The following is a 19,778-nucleotide window of genomic DNA, read 5'->3' as shown; positions in this document are numbered from 1 at the left end:
TTTGTTAAGTGCTTGTTGTGGTAGGGGAAATCATGTGTATACACTTTGTACTTGGGAGACTCTTGTACTTTTTGATGGGAGAGAAGGGAGGGAGGAAGGAAGGAAGGAAGGTGGGAGGAGGGAGAAAGAAGGGATGGAGGAAAGGGAAAGGAGGACAGAGATAAAGAGAAAGTTAAGGAGGAGGGAAGGAGAGAGGGAGAGAAGGAGGAAGAAAGGGAGGGAGGGAGAGAGAGAGAGAGAGAGAGAGAGAGAGAGAGAGAGAGAGAGAGAAGAAAGAAGGCCAATTCCCTGTTTTTTAGTATAGCCCTCAACTCTGTTCCTCATAATTTCCAGGCAATATCTCATTTAATTCAAACTAGCATTCATTGTCTTCCCTACATTGCTAGTGGCCTAGCATGCCCTTTTAAACCAAGTTCATCTCTTTAGAGATGTACTTCCCACAGGTATAAATGACATAAACCAAGATGATCTCCTTAGTTTATTTTTTTTCTAGAGTCCTTAGCATGCTACATTAACCTGACAATGCTTAATCTTGTGTTCATTTCACAATACATTTCATGCAATCCACAGCTTTAATTGGTTTTACATCGACATTACATGTTTCAATCTAGCCATGTGAAAAGAATAGTAATTGTCTCTAAAAAGTGTCCAAAGCTTAAATTAGCACGTAAGCAGTTAACTCTATTCTCAAGTGCAGTGTCTCTTAAAAGCAAGAATGATTTTCAGCATAAGAATATAATATTCCTGTTAAAGTCCATTTGTAACTGACCCAATTCCTTCCCGTGCCTTACATCCTGAGGAATCCTCTCTTAAAAAATTGCATTCAAGTATATTATTTAATTTAACATTCCAGGTTGTCTGAGTTAAGGGGAAAGAGACTTTTCATCCCACTCTAAATACTTCCACAGTCCCAGCTTTCCCATGCCTATTCTTACTTAGCATTAGAATCTCATTTACAATCAACGTTAGCACTAAAGCCACAGAATATATAGCTTTTTGGCATTTTCCAGTGAAGTGCAAGAAATTAAATAAATTATGTTTTTTATTGCTAAGGTATAGTATCAAGCAAAGTCACATAATTAAAGGAGCCTTGGACAGTATGTTTCCCTCTTCATGGCACCCAAGTGTTCAAACACACAGTAAATACCATTTAGTTAATCACCTGTCAGGCACCACTTTAAGAGGATGTATTGAGTATTCTAGAGTCTGAGGAATCAGACCTTTCATCATAGTCATCTTCTGTGTAAATAGGTTGCTTTGATACAATCGGACATCCATCATCAGGGATTGAGATCCGAGGATCTTCAGGTGAGCGAGTGGGGAGGACAGGAGAACTCCGGAAGACACTGGTAGAGTTACTGGAGAAAGGACTGACGTACTGAGATCTCAGCTGGTATTGTTGCTGCAGAGTCATGGTGTTCCACAAGGTGACATCATTGGGCAGAAAAGGGCTGGACTGATTTCTTGCCAAAGTATTCCTCAGCATCAAGGGATACCGGGGTGGTTGGGGAAAGGGGTGCTGCAGGGGAACCGCCAAAGGATTGGGTACTACATTGCTAGAATCAGTGGAAAATCTCAGTGTGTCGGGAACTCTAAAGGCAGACCCCACAGACCACTTCGAAGATGAGATGGGGTAGGAACTCAACGTGTGCTCAAAAATGTGCCCATTGGAAGGCAAGACAAGACTTTCTGATTCAGCAGAAGTTCGGTCCCCTCCAGTGACTGATGACCTGCTGGATAAGAGGACCTCTACAGCACTCACTAGGTCGCCCCCGCAGCCCTTCAAGATCAGCTCAAGCACTGTTGGCTTCTGGTTGGGGAATATTTTTTTTAACACTTCCAAGGGTGGCCTGTTGGCTTTCAGGCTAAAAGGCAGAGAAACAGTTCCTGATGGGCCTTCAATCAGGAGATGATTTTGCTCAGAATGATACTTCGGACTATCAGGCCGGCTCTCAGTGGTGCTGCCATTTTTCTGAATGGCATAGCCACTTTCATCTACTGACACAATTTCTGGGCTCTCTGGGGTGAAGCAATTTTTACTTTTTACAACATCTGGGGAACTCCTATGATCTGTGTCTTTGTCACTGTAGACCTCTGTATTGTCAGTTGCACTGCTGTCTCCCAGGTTCTCTTCAGTCATGTCTGAAAAGCAGAGAACAACTGGGTTAATCTTTTCCTGATGATGCTAAAAAGAGTAAGAAATGTCCTAGATGCAAAATGTTTTGGTTTGGGATTTTTTTATGGCTAGAATAACCTTTCCCTCTTTTTGTTAGAGAGGTAAATACAACTAGATGGGATATCTAAACACTAATAGAATAAAATAAAAATTTGACCAAAAGTGACAACAGATAGTTAGATACCCCCAACCAGAGATCCAAAATTCAGGATGCCCTCTCTCCGTGATAAGCATGAGGAATATTTTCTATTCTCAGAAGTCTTCCCTTTCTGAATAGAATAGTTACTTGATATACCCTTGAAGAGATTGGTCCACATAACCAGTAATTTAATCCATGCAGACAGTTTCCCCTGTAATATATAATTGGCCAGCTTACTATCACCATACCCAGAGAGAATTCATTAAAAATCAGATTTTTTTAAGGCAGCTGTGGTGTGCCAGTGAGAACTCTGGTCTTGGAATCAGAAGAATTAGGATGTCAAATCAAAGTGCTGCCACTTACCAAGTGTTGGCCACTTATTAGTAACCCTAGGTGAGCCAAGTACATAGTATCATATAGAGCATAACTAGCACACACATCTAGAACTAGAACCTTAGAAGTCCTGTTTAACGAATGAAAAAACTGAGACATAGAGAAGTGAGTTTCACAAGACAGTAAGAGATGGAGGTGCAATGTGACCTTAGGTTCTGAAACTCCAAGGTAGTGCTTTCACAGTTTCCTCATCTGCAAAATAGGGATAATAATACTTAAACAGTCCATCCCCATGAGGTTGTTGTGAAGGAAATTTTTGTAAATTTTACAGTTCTATAGAAAGAGAATGTTTTTTCTCCAATAGTGTTCCAATAGATTATGTATCAATGACTTCCCTGTGAAAGTGGTCACTTGCTATGAAGTTCTGTTTTTCCAATGAATTTGATCTTTGTCTGTATAGTGGCTCAGCAAAACATGTTGCCACAAATTGATACTGCAACAAATAAACAAGTGCTTTTAACCAGAAAAAAAAATGTGATGTTATTAAATCTAAGTCAAGTTATCATAAGTACTAGTTGGAAGAATACTTCTTTAGGTCTTAAAATGTAATATATTAGCTAATATAACACTATAAAGGGAGATGCAGAAGATCCTATAAAAGGAGGTCTCAAGTATACTGAAAACGTTTTTAGGTTTTAAGGGAGAGGGAAGGAAGAGGATCAATTGGTTTCTTAATTAAAAAAAAAAAAGTTGAAACCATATAAAAAACATTTCAAAACACTGATAATTCTAGATATGCAAATTAAAGCAACTCTAGATTCCACCTCAGAATGGTGAAAATGACAAATGATAGAGGGACTGTGGAAAAACAGGCACACTAATGCACTGTTGGCAGAACTGTTAATTGCTCCAGCAATTCTGCAAAGTAATTTGAAATTATGCCCCCAAAGTCATTAAGCTATGCAAATACTTTGATCTAGCAATGCCACCTCAAAAAGATTAAATAAATAGGAAAAGGACTTAGATATACAAAATTATTTAAAGCAGATCTTACGATGGTAGCAAAACTAAAAATTAACAGGACGTCTACCTATTAGGGAAGAGTTAAACAAATTATGGCATGGAAATGTAATGGAATATTATTGTGCTAAAAAAAATAATAAAATGGACAGTTGTAGAGGGAACAGAGACCTCAAAAAGTGATGTAAAATAGACATTATAAAGAAATTAAAAGACTTTATGTAAAGACATCATAAAGAAAACAACTCTGAAAGACTTGAAAATTCTGATTATTATACTGAAAAATCCAGATTCCAAATGACTGAAGCAAAAGGAGACAATCCTTCTCCTGACAGAATGGCAATGGACTTAAAATGTGAAAATGAGACACATATTTTGGGTCATGACTGATATGGGAAACTTTTGTTTGTCTAAGTATATTTGTTAGGCCAAGTTTCTTCCTCCTTTGGTTATTACAGTTCAATGACAGGAAAGAGAAAGAAAGAGAAAGAGAGAGAGAGAGAGAGAGAGAGAGAGAGAGCAAGCTTGTTAATTGACTTTTTAAAAATTGAAAATGAAGTTAGGAAAAATTTAAAACTACATCATTCTATAAATGAAAGCTTTTGTTATTAGGCATAATATAGATATAATGGATTGATTGCCAGATTTGGAGTTAGGAAGACCTCAGTTCAAACTCCTCATCTCACACCAACTAGCTGTGTGATCAAAAGCAAGTAATTTCTCTAAGTTTCAAACAATGCTCTCAAATTCTAAATTATAGGCAGATTTTAATCTACAAAAGAGAAAGAACTCACAGGACATACATAACAGGTGCTCGCAATACTGACAATAATAATAATAGTAGCAGTTGTAGTGGTAATAAAACTATTTTGTTCTGACCTTTTTCAATGACGTTTGGATAGAAATGGTCCTGAATAAGCTACTATGCTATTAAGATTGTTTTAAACCTAATGCTATAAGAATAATAATAGCTGACATCTACAGAAAGATTTGGGCAGCTAAACAGTCCAGTGTTTAAAGCACTGGGAAGTTCATCTTCATGAGTTCAAATCCAGTCTCCCACATTTACTACCTATGTGACCCTGGACAAATCACTTCACCCTATTTGCCTCAGTTTTCTCTTCTGTAAAATGAACTGGAGAAGGAAATGGCAAACCATTCCAAGTATCTTTGCCCAAAAAAAAACCCAATGGGAGATCATGAAAAGTCAGACAAGATTGAAACCACCAAAGAACACAGAAAAATTTAAAGCTTGAATAGTCCTTTGCAAAAAATATCTGATTTGAACCTAAGATGACTTTGTAAATTGTTCTGTCAACAGAATTTGTGGAAAATGCAAAGGCATTTTTCAATTAGTGCTGAAAAGTGTAACAGAAAGAGTGGAGGACCTGAATTTGAATCCTAGCCTTGTTTCTTAACTACTATATGACATTGTGCTAGTTACTTAACTTCTCAAGGACTAAGTTTTTTCACCTATAAAATGATGGAATACTATTAAATCCCTTTCAGATTTGAATCTGTGAACGTAAGATTCTCATCAAGTCATTATTGACTCCACATATAAAGAAACCCTCATCAGAAGTAAATCAGTTGCAGTACATTAAAATATTGGCCAATTAATACTAACAAATAATTCCAAAGAAAAAAGGCATGATCTACTTTAGGCAAACTATTAGAAATAAGAAGCTACGATTAGATTGTTTATAATAACATACATACTATTACTACTTTTATGTTATTTTATTTTTAAAAATCATCAATACAAAAAAAATATTAAAGTCTATTTAAAGGCAACATGACATATTGGATAGAGTTGGCTTAGAGCTAGAAGACCTTAGTTCAAGCCTCTGATACATATAGATTGTGGGTTCCTTAATGTCTTGGTGTCCCAATTCAATTTTCTAAAATTATAAATTGTAAAATAGTTGCTTATCTGAATTAATAGAAGGTATTTCCACACTAGGAGTTCCTTATTCCAGTTAGATCCCATGTCCAGTAACCCTTCTACCCCGCAAAACATAGAGTTAACTATGAATGTGGCTATGATTACATGTCATCAAAAACCAAGGCCAATCCTCTTTATCCACTCTGGCGTGTCGCCTTTTTATGATATAAATATAAATCTCTATAAACAAATAAATGAAATTATAAATATTTGTACAATGAAACTTTAATAAAGCACTTCCTTTTATAAGTTCACTTACTTTATGCTCATTTTTACTAATTATCTGGGCTTAAATCCTGCCTCAGATGTTTGTGGATAGTGTGACCAAATGATTTAATGTCTCTAGGTTTCAGTTTCTTAAAATTCTGTAAAATGAAGGGACTGGATTTGATGGATTTGATTTTTGACATTTCTTCTAACTCTAAAATCTATGATTTTATGATCCCCTAACTATTAATAGTCATCTAGTATAGGACTTACCTAAGAATTATTTTTAAATCTGCCAGTTCCTTATAAAATATAATGGAAGGTGATATATTGCCTATGAATATATGAATACCCTGACTTATAATTTCCTTCTAGTTCTGACACTGATTCTATGTTCCTAGTCTACCACAACATGCCTTCATAATAAAAATCCAATGCATATGTTCATCTCAAAACAAATTTCAGGAAAAAAATTATTAGATATTCAAAAGTCAAAATTGTAATGGTGATCTTCATTAGCTGCCAACCACAAACTGATCTAGGATTTTTTATTTCCAGAGTAGCTTTGGTGTATTCAGTGTGCAAAATAAATTGTTAAAAAGGCCTCACATTTGCCCCTCCATGTAAGGATCAGGGAGGACCAGCATAAGTTGGTGCCCCTATTAACAGCCAATGTAGTAACTGAATTTGGTGTTCTTGTTTCAAAAAGAAAAAAAAATCTCCATTTGCATTTTAATTATCCCTGTATAATTTCCATTTTTAGGATTCATAACTCTCCACAAACAATGAAAAAGCTATACACTCAAGTGCTGACATACTTAATGCAGGAGAGCCCAGATAACAGAAATAAAACTGAGGTATCTAAGTGGAAGATAGATAAAGTGGATAGAATGAGAGACCTGTTGTCAGGAAGAACTGAGTTCAAATCTTCTATGAGACACTTACTAGTTGTGTGACTCTAGGCAAGTATGTTTGTCTCTTTTTACTCAACTGTAAAATGAGGATTTTAAACAGCATTTTCACTATAACAGCTGCTGTGAGGAGCAAATGAAATAATATTTGTAAAGTACTTAGCTGAATACTTGGCACAAATTAGGTACTATATAAGGTTTATACCTATCCTCCTATCAGATTTGGCCTCTACTCATTAGAATTTGGGGATCTGAAGTTGAAGCTGACTCTGAAGGCTGGAGGCCCCAAGTCTAAATCTAGGATTTGTCTCTGCTCTCTATGACCCTGGGATGAGTCATTCAACCCATTTATTCTTCAATATCCTCTTATATAAAATTAACAATTCAGAGATGGCCATCAAAGTCCCAACTCTGAATCCATGATTCTAAGTATCAGCTCTATACATCCTAAATGTTAGAAGAATTTAAAGGAGTCAGAGATTATTCTTCCCACAGAGAGAAGCAAAGACTAGTTTTTCTAAGAAAAGTATAAGAACAATAAAAAATATTAACATTCAGCTAGTTTTTTAAGAATCCCTTAGAAAAAAATTTTCCCTTATGCAAATTTCTCATGTGAAAAGAAAGTTTAAGAAAAATTCACCTACAAATTCATTCCTTTCTATGGAAAATATCAACAATATTTTCTCTTACCTCCTTACTCCATCCCTACACACCAAAAGAAAGAAGTTATATTTAGATAATATCATTCAAGTAAAAAGTAGATAGTTGTATTTTATTAGAATTCTTTTTGAAACATCACCTGAATATTACTATGTATGTATCTACCTTCCAAGAAAATGGAACAATTCTTAAAGGGAAAAAGAAAGAGGGAGAGTGGGAGGGAGGAAAGGAAAAAAAGAATTTGCAACTTAAAACCAAAAAATATTAAAAAATGTAATTTATGTAAAATAAAATATTATTAAAGAAAAGAAGAGAAAAGAAAAAGAAAAGGATGAGAAACATTGGCAAGTTAAAAGCATTTTCATCTTTGCCCCACACATGTTCTCTGAGTTCTGCAAGTTAGTAAACAGGGGAATAGGCATTTCTATACACAAATATATCAAGCTGCTTTAAAAGCATTTAAAAGTTATTCTTTGAGCAGTAATGAATTGAACCAGCTACACCCAGTGAAAGAACTCGGGGAGATGACTATGAACCACTACATAGAATTCCCAATCCCTCTATTTTTGTCCGCCTGCATTTTTGATTTCCTTCACAGGCTAATTGTACACTATTTAAAAGTCCAATTCTTTTTGTACAGCAAAATAACTGTTTGGGCATGTATACTTATATTGTATTTAATATATATTTTAACAATATTTAACATGTATTGGTCAACCTGCCATCTGGGGGAAGGTATGGGGGGAAGGAGGGGAAAAATTGGAACAAAAAGTTTGGCAATTGTTAATGCTGTAAAATTACCCATGCATATAACTTGTAAATAAAAACCTATATAAAAAAAAAAGAAAAAGAAAAAGGAAAAAAAAGTTATTCTTTGTCCAGAGAGATGGCATTACTGATGTGTTCAGTGGAGCATACCCTTTCAGGTGTTTTTCAAATAGTGGTGATGAGTTTGTGTTATTAATCCATCCACATTCTCTCATCTAGTCTCCCTTGTAACTAAGGACAAATATTTGCAACACAGCTGCCTAGAATTGAGACCACAGCCAACAGTTATGAAATTGCAACTAAGTTTGATGTACTTGACTGCAATGACCACATTAGCACCCTGGATACCTTAGAATCAGCCTGGAGTCAGGATAAGCAAAAGTCCTTAGTCTTTATTCTTGGTCTTTAGAGGTAGGATTGAATTGGATGGAAGCATAATCTCCGCAACCTTCCTTCTTCGTCTGGCATGACCCTGGCTCATCTTACTCCACCCCCTAGTCCCTCCTACAATTCTCTGTATACACCAATTATAGAGCCACCACAGGATAGTGGGAAGAGCCATTTTCCAAGTATATGCTTATAGAGTATTGTGCAATCGGTAATTAGCCTTAAGTGCTCAGTTGTAGGGTCCTCAGTGCATAAAATAAAGAGTTTCAGCCCTCTACACTTGACAAGTTAAAATCCACTGTATTTATTTAAACCAGTTAAGTTACAAGAAACCTGAGTTCAGGTCCCACTTCAGATATAAGAAATAAGAGAATTACATAGGAAGTTGAAAGGACACTGAAGGGATAGTTCACATTTTGAGATACAACTATAAATTCTACCAGATGAGCATATGTATATGAAATACCCATAACATCCCAAAGCTGTTAATGCCTTGATGTTAGGAACTATATGGACAGAATTATATTTTCTCACTTAAGAATGATTCCTACCCAAGACATTCGTTCATGATGGGTTAACACTTCAAGTATACTGTTGTACTGCATACATGCTTATTGTATTATGGGAGATTTTTGGCTAAATCCTTCATTTTAAAAGTCTAAATGTTTTTCATTATCCAAATGATGATACATTCACCTCTTGATTATGGATATGGATTTCCAAAGGAAAAAAGTACACAGATATTCCTTTTAAAGATAAACTTTTACTAAGGATAATACTTTATGTACCTTGTTCTTAATCTTTTAAAGTTTTTCAAAAGAGCTAAATAGACAACTGTGCCCCAAATCAGCTTCTATCTCCACAGCTATTTGACTAATAAGACAACAAAAATCCTACTCACACCAAATTATTGCATCAAGTTACAATATGTAAAATTCAGATTTTCTTCAGAGGATTCTTCCTGCTTTAAACCTCAGACTTAAAATAATCTTGCCAGTATTTTTTAAATAATTGTTTCAAAATGTTCATTCTGAAAAAATCCAGAGCACATTTATGATAAATTTTCCAGTTAGACATGCGAATAGGAATTTCTCTACTATAAAACAGTGTATTTTATGTATTATATTCCATTATGTCTCTACAAACATGTTACCTTTCAAGTTTCAAAGAAAAACACAAAGATATAAGCACATATAGGTATGTTCCTTCACTCCAAAGTCAACAACTATTTTTTTGTCCTTGAAATGTATGTTGTGTTTTTTCCTCCTTATTCCAAGAATAAAAAGAAAGAAAGAAAGAAAAATAATTCTTCCTTTAGTCAGAAAGAGACATTTTTCAGTAAGCAGGAATTAAGGGAGGGCAGGAGAAACTACTGAAGAACCTATCTAACCATCAGAAAAATATCAGGGTTGTCTCTTTTTTTCCCTTCCACTTCCTAAATAGTTCCGCATTTGTTATCATTCTTTGACTTAAAAAAAAGATGAGTTGTCCTTAATTCAGTAGTCAAGCTTTGCCCCCCTGCAAGTAAATTTCAGGTGACATATACTAAGGGGATATTGAGATAATTGTTTAAACATTCTACAGCCATTTTAATGGTAATAATGCCATCAATGTTATCATTGCTACCACCTCAAAAGAAAAAAAAAAAAAAAAAAGCTTCTAATTGAATAGTCAATCTTGTTCAGTAAAAAATAAGGCCCAGAGTAAGTTGATGTGAGGCAACAGGTGAAAAATGGAAAGAGAAGGGAAGAAAATGGAAGAAGGGAAGGGAAAGAGAAAGGGGAAGGGGAAAAGGAAAGAGGAAGGAGAAGGGAAAGGGAAAGGGGAAGGGGAAGGGAAAGAAGAAAGGAGGGGAACAGGAGGGAAGGAGAGGGGGAGATTTTAAAGAGGATTGGACATTTTTCTTGGCCCATAGAACAGAAATTGTAATTAATCATAGGTAAAGATTAGAAAGAGGAAAATTTACAATGCAGTTAAGTGGCACAATGAATAGAATGTTGGACCTAGAATCAAGAAGACGAGTTCAAATCCAATTTGACATTGGCTGTGTAATCGTAGTCAAATTTGCCTCAGTTTCCTCACCTGTAAATTGGGGATTTACATCTACCTCCTAAAGTTGCTGTGAGAATAAAATAAGTTAATATTATAAAGCATTTTACAAATCTTAAACATAAGTGAATATACATAAATATATACATACACTGTATGTATGCACCTAATTGCTTTTACTAAAAGAACTACATAAAAGGGAATGAAGAAAGGACAGCTAGTGCCCCCTCTCCCCCTACACCTACACCTCAGCCTGAATAAGTCAATAATCAGTGTGGGATAATCACTTGTCAGCAGACTAGTATGTATTGGGCAAAATGGTTTTTGAAGTTCTTTCCAATTCTGAGATTCTGTGAGGGCAAGAAAGAAAGAAACCCAGGGGAATGCCAATAAAGGAAAGAAAAGAAAGAAGAAAGGAAGGAAGGAAGGAAGGAAGGAAGGAAGGAAGGAAGGAAGGAAGGAAGGAAAGAAGGAAGGGAGAGAGGGAGGGAGGGAGGGAGGGAGGAAGGAAGGAGGGAGGGAGAACCAAAGACAGCTTCTTCTGGGACAATTTCCTCCTCCCCATCTATGAAGAAGTGCAACATTTCCAGAAAGGGGCTGCAAGTGCTCCAGGCAATGTGATTTATAAAGTTTACTTCTTTTCCCCCTGTAAAGCTGTTAGTAGAAAGTGCTGACTGGCTGGCAGGGAGGAATTTCTCATCAATGCTTTTTTATTGTATTTTGCAAACAAAATGCCTGTTGCTTGGTAACATTTCACTTGAGCCTGACCTTCCCCGAAAGTTATTGCTATCAGATTCGATTTACACTGTCCTCCTGTGATTACTGTAATCTTTTAAACTGAGGAGTTCATTTATCAGGGGAAAGAAAAGTTGAGTATGTGAGTCAATAGCACTGCTATCCGCCAGATTTATAGCTGCCTGCTGTGGCTGGGAAATGGGATTTATTTGTTTCTCTTTCTCAGATAAGAGTAATACCAGAGTTTCTAAGACACAGGAAACTTGCTTTTATTCTTACTCCAACTCATCCCCTCATCTCCGAAGTGTGAGAACAGATTCCTTGCCAGTATTTCTCCCCATTCTCTCTCCATCTTCCTCTAATTCCAAAATGATGGGGAAGGAGAGAGAACAGTGGAGTGAAGAGCGACTCACACTTAGGGTTTTCTGAGAAGTTGTGTTTACAAGATGAGTCCCTTTATTTTAGCACGATGGTGTAGCAACAGAGATTCAGGAGAGAATTTGCTTTAAGAGATAACTGTAGAGGAAGGAGAGGGATATACTTAGAAATTAAAGTGATAAAAGAGAGAGAGAGAAAGAAAGAAAGAGAGAGAGAGAAAGAAAAAGAGAGAGGAAGGAAGGAAAGAAGGAAGGAAGGAAGGAAGGAAGGAAGGAAGGAAGGAAGGAAGGAAGGAAGGAAGGAAGGAAGGAAGGAAGGAAGGAAGGAAAGAAAATTCCTAAAAGGTAGGGAAACGGAGTTGAAGTCGGGGAAAGAATATGTCTTCATACAAACGGGTGCAACTTCTCCATATATGCAATGTCTTGTCATCCTATCCCAACAAATACATACACACACTGAAAAAGATGGAGAACCTCAGATATCTGGGAAAAGAAACAAAAAATGCAGAGAGAAAAGAAGGGCCATTATAAAGTGGCAAAATTGCTTTAGCTTTGAATGATCTTGCCTCCAACTCCCATAGATGGAAAAGATTATTCTAACTCCAAATGATGCAAAAGGCAGGTCTGAACCCGCGGCACTATCTTTGTACAACAAAAACTAGAGGTTCTCTGCAGAGATTCTGCTTTCCCCCTTCTTCCTATAGCCAGACCCGGCAGGAATCAAGATTCCCGAAGAGACAGCATCCAACTAACACCGAATCAGGCAAGCTCTCCTTACTTTAGTATAGTATGAAAAGCAAAGCCCCGGACCTGGATTCAGCCGACCTGGGTTTTGTTTTGTTTTGTTTGGGTTTGGGTTTTTTGGGGGGTGGGGATGGGGGGGGGTGTTAGTTTTCAAACCAGCGGCTTGTGAGTGTCACATTTCCAAGAGTTGCTTTTTCTTTAAGTTCTAAAACAACATTTTCAATATTTACCTTACCGTAGTGATGAGAAAAACACGAAATTAATAATAATTGTTATTATTTAACAACATTTCTAAAGTGGTTATCAACCTGTAGAGGCTGGGAATATGAAGAAAATACGAAAAATCCTTGCCTTTTAAAAAGCTTACATTCTAGAACTGTGTATATGTGAATATGTGTGTTTATAGGAATATAGAAAAATACAGATATAGATATGTATGTAAAACGTGAAGACCTAGGTCCAAATTCCATTCCCTATCACTCTAGACCCCTTTAACAATTTGGTGCCTCACACAACTCTCTCAAACTATAGAGGTGTCTGTATGCATTGTAGATAAGTTTCCTGATCTCAAAGTTCCCTATTTCCAATTGAATCACAGATTCTATCTCTTATCCAACAAGATCTAGATCTAGCCAGGATCATTCTGGTTTGTTGGTTACAGATTCAACCTTTGAGTCAGGAAGTTCACATTCTGCCTCTGACACACACTGGCTCTATCACTTTAAGCAAATCACAATCCCAAGTGCTTCAGGAAATTTTCTAAAACTATGCAATTGCATATCTGATACAAACCTGCGTATTTCTTCTCTCTTGAGTTAACCAAAAAGAAATGTATAGTTTGTGTTTTATGTCTGGTTTCTCTTGAGCAGGTTAAGTGGTAGTGCTTTGAAAGGAATGGTAATATCAATAGTAAAGGGCAGTCTACATATACCATGTACATTCTTACTCCCAAATATTTTTAAAGCTTAATTTTTTAAAAATTCAATTTGTCTCTCCCACCTACCCCTTTCCTGTTCTTTTAAATTAACCTTTCAGCTGGTTTCAGCTATCAGTATTAACACAATAATTTTAATCTGCAGACACCATACACTAAGAAAGCTCTTCCCTCCCGCCAAAAAAAAAGGGGGGGGGAGAGGTAAGGGATTCTGTATTTCTGAGGTATAGATCAAGCACAGAGAGTAGAAAGAAGACCATTCTGGGTTATTTGATTCCCTCCTTTCCTCATTCTCATAAACCTTTTCATTGAGACAGAAACCTTTCCTCACCCAATTTTTGAAGAAATTCCACTGTGCAGCAAATCAATTTTAAAAATGTTTCTTGATATTTTTGAGGAATTTGGAATATTTCCCAAATGTTCTATGTTCTCTCTCTCTCTCTCTCTCTCTCTCTCTCTCTCTCTCTCTCTCTCTCTCCCCCCTTCTCCTCTTCCTCCTTCTCCTTTTCCTTTTCCTCCTCCTCCTCCTACTGTGACCCTCTTGCTTCCTGTATAAAATGGTACATGTTAAAAGGGAATTTAAATAATCTCCCCATCTTCCCCACTCTAGAATTCTTCCTTTCCTCCTAGAGAAAGGAGGTAGGAGCTGATTAATTCAGATAGGATAATGGGGGTGACACAGAGGAATGTGTAACCTCAGCATCTTACTTCAACCAACTCTGACCCTTATCTTTGCTTGTCTCCTGATACCAAATCTTGAAAGGCTGGCTTAGCTGGTTCAGTTTGTTCCTTCAGATACACTAACAACTTATTTTCAAGAGTTCTGTGAAAAGCTTTTTTCTTTTTGTAATTCAAAAAAATTATTATATTTTATTTGAGGATGAGAAGGGAAGGAAATGTTAAAGGTCAAGAAATTAAGTAAATCAAACAACTTTTTATCCTAAGCTCATTAATCTTTAACTCTATCAAAATATAATAATTAAAAAATAACAAATAGTAGCATCATTCAACATTAGAGTGGCAAAAAGACTTTAAAGATTTTAATTCAAATCTTAATTTTTGCTAATAAAAAATGAAACCCTAGGAAGAGACTTACACAAGGTGGAACAACTGGCAGATCCAGAACCCAGATCCCCAACTTCCAGCCCAAGATATTTTTCACTATATGTTTATTGTCTCTCAAATCTAGAGGAAAAGTAGAAAATGGTCCTGTGGGGAAAATGAAAAGCAAAAAGGATACCTATATCTGGATCCTGATGAGAATATTAAAATTATCCATTTACCTATCTAGTCAGCACTAAGTATAAAGCTTTGAAAATAACAAACCTTTGAAAAATGCTTGTTGAATTGAATTGAAAAATAAATCACAGTGAGAGGAGTACTCAAAGTACTAAACTGGTTGAATTAAAAGTAGCATTGCCTCTGAGTAATCTTGGAGATAGAATTAAGGGGGAAAAGTGTCTTTTGGCTACAGAAATGGATTTGGCACAGAGGGAATACAGTCGTTTACTGGAAGAATTTTCTCCTCTAGCGCCCTGCAAATGTAGTTTTTTAACAGCCTTGCATCTTTCTCAACAAATGGGGATAGGGAGGAGGAGAGCCTCAGTGTGTTTGTTCACTTGCATTTGTATCCGATAGTGGGAAAAAAATGCTTCCTCCCCACAGCTGAGCGCTCTTTCTAGGGATCCTTTGCCCTGCAAAAAGGACAACTGGGTCTTTGACTCTGGGAGCTGGAAAGGAAGAAAGTAGCAGGAGAAATTTACATGATCTACAGCATGTGATATCCTGTATATTTGTTCGTGGAAAACCTAGCATGTAACTATATACATTACTTCGCTATGATATGCCCATGAATGATATGAATACACTGCATGTATGTACAGCACAGCTGTAGATCTAGTTCATATATATGTGAATATATAAGCATATAATGGACACAGATCACATAAGGATATAGCAGATATGGCCTCCTTTAGAATAAACAGGTCTAGTACACATGCACTATATATGTTGTACGTTCTATCACATACTACTATGTGCATACGTAGTTGTATGTGCATATTGCATTTCTTTGATAAATATTGCAACAAATATTTTTATCCTGGCATTTCTCTCTGACATGCCTCAGTGTGACTTTGTGTATGTATATTCTAATAACCATAGAAGGAAAGCTCTCTCTGTGCTCCCCAGTTTTTCAGAACTTAGCAGGGGCAGCGAATCAAGGGACTACAACCAAAGAGGTGAAAATATAAATGCAATAGTGTGAGGATTTAGATGGAAACCAACTCGTTCTTGTCATTTGGAAGAACTGTTCAAACAATTCTTCCTATTTCACAGTCCTTCTTTCCAGGGAAATGGTTATGTTTACACTTATTGTAGCTACTCTCTACTCCATAGTTTTGAACGTTACTTCTTGGGTTAACTTTGTTAGTCTGGGAGGAAGGGGATGAGAGACCTAAGTCTGGCTTTGATTTATTGATAAAAAAAAAAATGATAATTTTTATAATTATCAAGCTGTGTAATGAACATACTAATTATTTAAATTTCTCAGATCTACCTCTTCTGGCTTGAAGTAAGATATTTCTCATGGAGGAAGTGGTTTGGGGGGATGAAGAAACCAAGTCTGGCTTTGATTTATTTAGACTGATACTCATCTTAGAATCATTTAGACTGAGTCCCATAAAATGTTACTGTAAGTTTTCTTTCCTGATTGTTGCTTTTCAATTTTGTAAGAAGGTGAGACACTTAGAAGTATCTGCCTTCTAAACGAAATTTAATTTCATCTTTTTGTTCGAAAATTGTCCTTCTCTCCAAATTTAAATTGAGTCAATGTGAATTAGCAAACCAGATTTAAATCCAACCTTGGCCACAAACTACCTCCTCCCCATCCCGAGGCAGTTCATGCCTCTTTCTTGGGCCTCTATTTCTTCCTCTGTTAAAAATAAAAGTTGTTAAGACTAAATAAACTATCTATATTTAAATTGAACACTCGAAATCCCTTTATAAGGAAGAGAATCAGACAGGTTGGCTGGGGGTTGTCGAGCCTTAGAATCTGCTCTCCCTTAGGAAAGATAGGTCTCAGGCACCTCACACGGTCCTGGCTGAATTCAAAAGGCAGATAAACATTAATCCCTGAAAGGTGGATTGTTGCTCTGGCCTGAGGGTTACTGAGCTAGGGAACCATGAAAAGGAAAGTTATCGCTCAAATGTAATTTCTGGAGCCTGAGCCATTCAAATTTTCCTGCTTCTTTAAACCAGTGGTAACCCGTTTTTGACTGAAAAAATAAAATAAATATTATCTATACACAGAATTAAATTCAGGTTATTAATTTGGTTGAAATGCTAGGATACTGTGCAGTACTGAATACTTTTGGAAAATTCTGATGAATTTCCCCACTTCTTTGTTCTTAAAATGATTGGTCCAAGTCCCTTAAACAATGTGACTTTAAGTCTGAATGGTTCTTTGCTGTGTAATGAAGTAGAACTTGACCTTTAACACCTGCTCAGTATCTACCCAACTCAGGAACGGCTTCCACTGTTTTGAAACAGCCTCTTCAAGGCCTGTATCATCCTGTTGTGTAATGGTGTTTTAGTTATTTAGGGGGGGTAGGAGGCAACAAGAAAGCACTAAGTTCTTTAGAGGGGCATAGCCACACCTCTGCCTAGATGTTTAGAAGGCCTTATGATTTTTCCTCCCCAATCCCAGTACAACCCATAGGGATCTCTGAATCTTTTGTTTCCTTAAGGCACACCAGTTCCTGGAATAAATCCTTTCTTTTCCCTTGTTCGGTATTTTGTCCCAATGGAGGGAAGACAAATATGTACAAACTCAGAATTAGTCAGTAGCAGAAATATAAACAAATCAAAAGAGTTTATAGATTCCCATCCTTATCTCTGCGAAGAAACAGAAGCTCTGAGAAGTATTTGGAGAGACATGAGCAGGGCTACTGTATGAGGAACCAGGGATGTGCCAAAAGTGGACTTCGCAGTAGTCAACCACGGCATCACCTCTCACTTTCTGGAAGTGAGGAAGAAGTAGGTGAAAGGGAGGAAAGAAAGAAGCCATCACAAGGATTTGTTCTATCTACTTCCTCTCCTTTCTCTCCATTCCCTCTACTTTTGCAGCCCCCGGGCTATTTGTCAGGACCACGAATCTACTGAGCTACAGTAAATTTCTTTGCTCAGTTTAATTTGTAAAAACAAAACAAAACAAAACAAAAAAACCTCCTCCTTTAAAGACCTCAAGAGATTAGAGATGTCTAGAGAGCATTATAGAAGAGACCCTCGCACTTTTTGCAAGTGACTACTCCCCCTCACCCGCCGAAATTCCTTCTCGCTCTCCATATCCCTATCTTTCTCACCGTACACTTCTGCTCCCCACCACACGGAGAGAGCTTTACCTGGTCCCTAATGGCATCGCTTCACGTCTTCCAATAATTCCAGAACCCCGCAAGGGAAGAGGCTGAGTTTGCTTGAGGTTTCCTCAAGAGCCCCAAGCACTTCTTTCGTGACCTTGACTTCATTCATCTAACTAACAGTACTGGCCCTAAGGTGGCCTCTTCCCATTTGTCCCAGCATCTTAAAACGGAGACTTTCTCTAAAGGTAAAAGGCCGCTGGAGTTATACCTTGTAAGTGGTGGGGTTCGATGTATCGCCATTTGTCTTTATTTTAAAGTCACTTCTTTAATTTAAGTCTGGAAAAGGTTCTCAAGGAGCCGGACACCTTTGCGGCTGCTCTAGCTGGAACTTAGGAACAGGGAGCACCTCTTGTCCAGGCTCCAGGTGGACAAGAGTCCGGCCCTAGTTCCCGAATCTCAAACTTTCTCTTCCTCGCTCAGCAACACAGGATCTAAGGGGGGGCTGCGAGAGGAAGAAGTCCCACTGCCAGAGAAGAGGTGTGCGCCTGGGTGTTCGGGAGCAGCATCAACTACGCCCCCGCCGCCACCCCCGCCTCTGCCCAGTGCACCCGAAGACTGACCCTTTACGTCCTTTAACTTCCTTCCCCTGGGATCCCGGGTCTGCTACTTCGCCCTTCACCCCGCACTGCTTACCTGCCTTGGAGAGCTGCCCTTGCAGCCCTGACGCGGGCTGCGGCTCGGAGGCCCAGCGCAGGGCGGCCGTGGCTGCCGCGAGCTCCGCGGGACGGGGCGGCGGCGGCGGCGGGGGCTGCGGCGGCGGCTGCTGCGGCTGCTGGGGGGCCGAGACGTTGTCTCCGGGTTGCGGGGGCGGGGGCCCCGGCAGGGCCCGCAGGGAGTCCGGGATGAGGCTCTCCAGGCTCTCGTTAGCCTGTTGCCGGCGGAGCGCTACCTGAGCCGCCATGACCCGCTGCCGCTCGATGATGAGGATGCACTTCTCGCAGGTGCAGTCCTTGAAGCGGCAGTAGCGCTTGTGGCCCTTGAGCCAGGAGAGCACGCCGTGGTTGCGGCAACGGGCGCACTTGGGTGTGCGCTGCAAGGGCGCCCGGGGCGGCTGTGATACCGGGCCGCCCATGTACAAGTATGGGGAGCCGTAGCCGTTCATGCCCCTACGCTCCCAGGGGAGCTGGCAGTCTGGAGTGGCGGGGGGGTGCAGGGGGTGCTGGAGTAAGACGGGGCAAGAGGAGCCTTAAGAGGCGGCTCGGGACCCCAGCTGCGCCCCCCGCGCCCCGAGTGGACGCTCGCTCGCTCGCTCTCGCCTTTTCCTTAGTCCACCTAGCTGACAACACCGCCGCTCCTACTTCGCCCACCAGGCCACGAACAGGACTCGTCCCAAAGGGTCTTTGCTGGCCTGCGGCAGCCGGCACTCCTGCTCCCACGCTCTACGAGAGGAGCGCGGCCGCTGCTCGCAGAGGGTGAGAGCTCTGGCTGACGTCTGGAGCCGGACTGCAGCGTTTCTCCGCGCTTCCTAGGGGCCGAGCGCCTCCCCTTCTCCCCTCCCCCCACTTTTCTCTCCCTCCCACCCCCACCTCCGGGGTCCCCGTCTCCTTCTCCTACTCCCCACCGTCACCCCCTCCTCCTCCTCCTCCCTTCGTTCAGAGCCCTAGACTGTCACCTCCGCTGTCACCTACTCACGGGGGCGCTCCCAATTCTCTCCCTCCTCCCGCCTCCTTTTCGCCAGCTGCTGCTACAGCTAGCGGTGGCACGAACCCGATAGCCACTGGAGTGCGCAGGAGGAGGAGGAGGAAGGAGAAAGCGAGTAAGAAAACGTTTTCCCTCCTTGAGTCCCCCAATCCCTCTGAGATAGCTGTGATGGCGGAGATCTCTCGCCTGCTGTGCCTAGGCACTTAAGACCCAAAGAGCTCCCCCCCTCCGGATGGAGAGAAGGCTGGATCGACCCGACTTCTCCTCAATCGAGGCCTTTCTAAACCGCAGGAGAAAAGTTGTTCTGGAAGTTTGGGGATGGTAGAGTTGGAGG

At 39.3% G+C, this 19,778-nt stretch overlaps 1 protein-coding gene across 1 annotated transcript; it reads right to left on the bottom strand.

Annotated features, from left to right (window-relative positions):
• Positions 1-475: 475 nt before the first annotated feature.
• Positions 476-19,197, bottom strand: DMRT3 (doublesex and mab-3 related transcription factor 3). Its single transcript, XM_031943940.1, has 2 exons — positions 18,437-19,197; positions 476-2,142 (listed from the first exon to the last, which is right to left on the bottom strand). Exons 1-2 carry the CDS (start codon positions 18,903-18,905, stop codon positions 1,178-1,180), a joined length of 1,434 nt encoding a protein of 477 aa, XP_031799800.1. The 5' UTR covers positions 18,906-19,197; the 3' UTR covers positions 476-1,177.
• Between the last annotated feature and the right edge of the window lie 581 nt (positions 19,198-19,778).

Source organism: Sarcophilus harrisii, chromosome 1 (genome assembly GCF_902635505.1).
Source record: "Sarcophilus harrisii chromosome 1, mSarHar1.11, whole genome shotgun sequence".
NCBI classification, from domain to species: domain Eukaryota; kingdom Metazoa; phylum Chordata; class Mammalia; order Dasyuromorphia; family Dasyuridae; genus Sarcophilus; species Sarcophilus harrisii.
This window is presented reverse-complemented; position numbering and strand designations above follow the sequence as displayed.

Bases quoted from the DNA above. Each gene is read 5' to 3' on its own strand.
- DMRT3 (XM_031943940.1), bottom strand. From the start codon at position 18,905: ATGAACGGCTACGGCTCCCCATACTTGTACATGGGCGGCCCGGTATCA. The intron at 2,143-18,436 runs GTAAGCAGTGCG...TCTGCTTTTCAG, and splicing joins AGGGCAGCTCTCCAAGGCAG to ACATGACTGAAGAGAACCTG.